This window comes from Myotis brandtii, unplaced genomic scaffold (genome assembly GCF_000412655.1).
Source record: "Myotis brandtii unplaced genomic scaffold, ASM41265v1 scaffold510, whole genome shotgun sequence".
Lineage (NCBI taxonomy): Eukaryota > Metazoa > Chordata > Mammalia > Chiroptera > Vespertilionidae > Myotis > Myotis brandtii.
The window spans coordinates 228,249-229,115 of record NW_005369443.1 but is presented as its reverse complement, the minus strand read 5'-3'; the positions used below and the strand labels follow the sequence as shown (position 1 = coordinate 229,115).

The following is an 867-nucleotide window of genomic DNA, read 5'->3' as shown; positions in this document are numbered from 1 at the left end:
CGGGAAGGGAGTCCCTCCGAACCCGGTCCGAGCTCCCTCCGGGCCGCCGTGTGGCGGTAGCGCCTCTGAGATCAGGACGCGCCTCTGAGTTGGGAATTGAGGTGAGATGAAAACGCTTTAACTTCAAGCCTGTGCGAAAGAGTAAACAAGAGCAAAAGTACGAAGTAGCAATGGCAGGGGCGGTTTAGGTAAAGCAAAGGGTGATGTTGACGCGGAGGAGGGCTGTGGTCTTGAGCTCTGCTGGTGAGCGGAAGGCTTCAGGACCGGGGAAGCTAGACTTCAGGTTCAGATCCTCCATCTGCCATTAATTTCTGTGTGATCCGCACAAGGCACCTCACTTTCACCTGTTACTGCCTCGACGGGTGGTCTGTTTAGCCTTTCCAGTTCCAACGCTATGGAGCGGGAAGGCAGGAATGCTGAGGGTTTTGTTTTTACCTCTTGGTCTCTCCATCTCCAGGTGCTGGTGTATGAGCTGTTGCTGGGAAGAGGCTTTAGAGGGGGCGGGGGCAGATGGAAGCCTCTGCTGAACCGACACCAGGCCAGGCTGAAGGCCGAGTTGGCCCGGCTGAAGGTCCATCGAGGTGTGAGCCGGAATGAGGACTTGTTGGAAGTGGGATGTGGGCCTGGCGCAGGTGAGCTGAGTTGTGGGGGTGGGGGCAGCCATCAGGCCCTCAAATGGCATGTTCCTGCCCACTGATGGCTGGTTGCTTCCTAGCCTCCCAGGTGCCTCGATTTGTGCGGGTGAACACGCTCAAGACCTGCTCTGATGATGCAATCGATTATTTCAAGAGACAAGGTTTCTCCTACCAGGGCCGGGCTTCCAGGTGAGCAGAGAACCCTGACTAGCTGCCCTGATCGGGATGTGGT

The 867-nt window shown here is 57.0% G+C and overlaps 1 protein-coding gene across 1 annotated transcript in view; it reads left to right on the top strand.

Annotated features, from left to right (window-relative positions):
• The window catches only part of NSUN5 (NOP2/Sun domain family, member 5), a 9,445-nt gene that overhangs the window by 338 nt on the left and 8,240 nt on the right, over window positions 1-867 (top strand). The window contains exons 2-4 of the mRNA XM_014548498.1: window positions 8-101; window positions 458-632; window positions 716-824. Of these exons, the coding sequence (XP_014403984.1) occupies window positions 8-101; window positions 458-632; window positions 716-824 (378 nt within the window). The remainder of the gene's footprint in view (window positions 1-7; window positions 102-457; window positions 633-715; window positions 825-867) is intronic.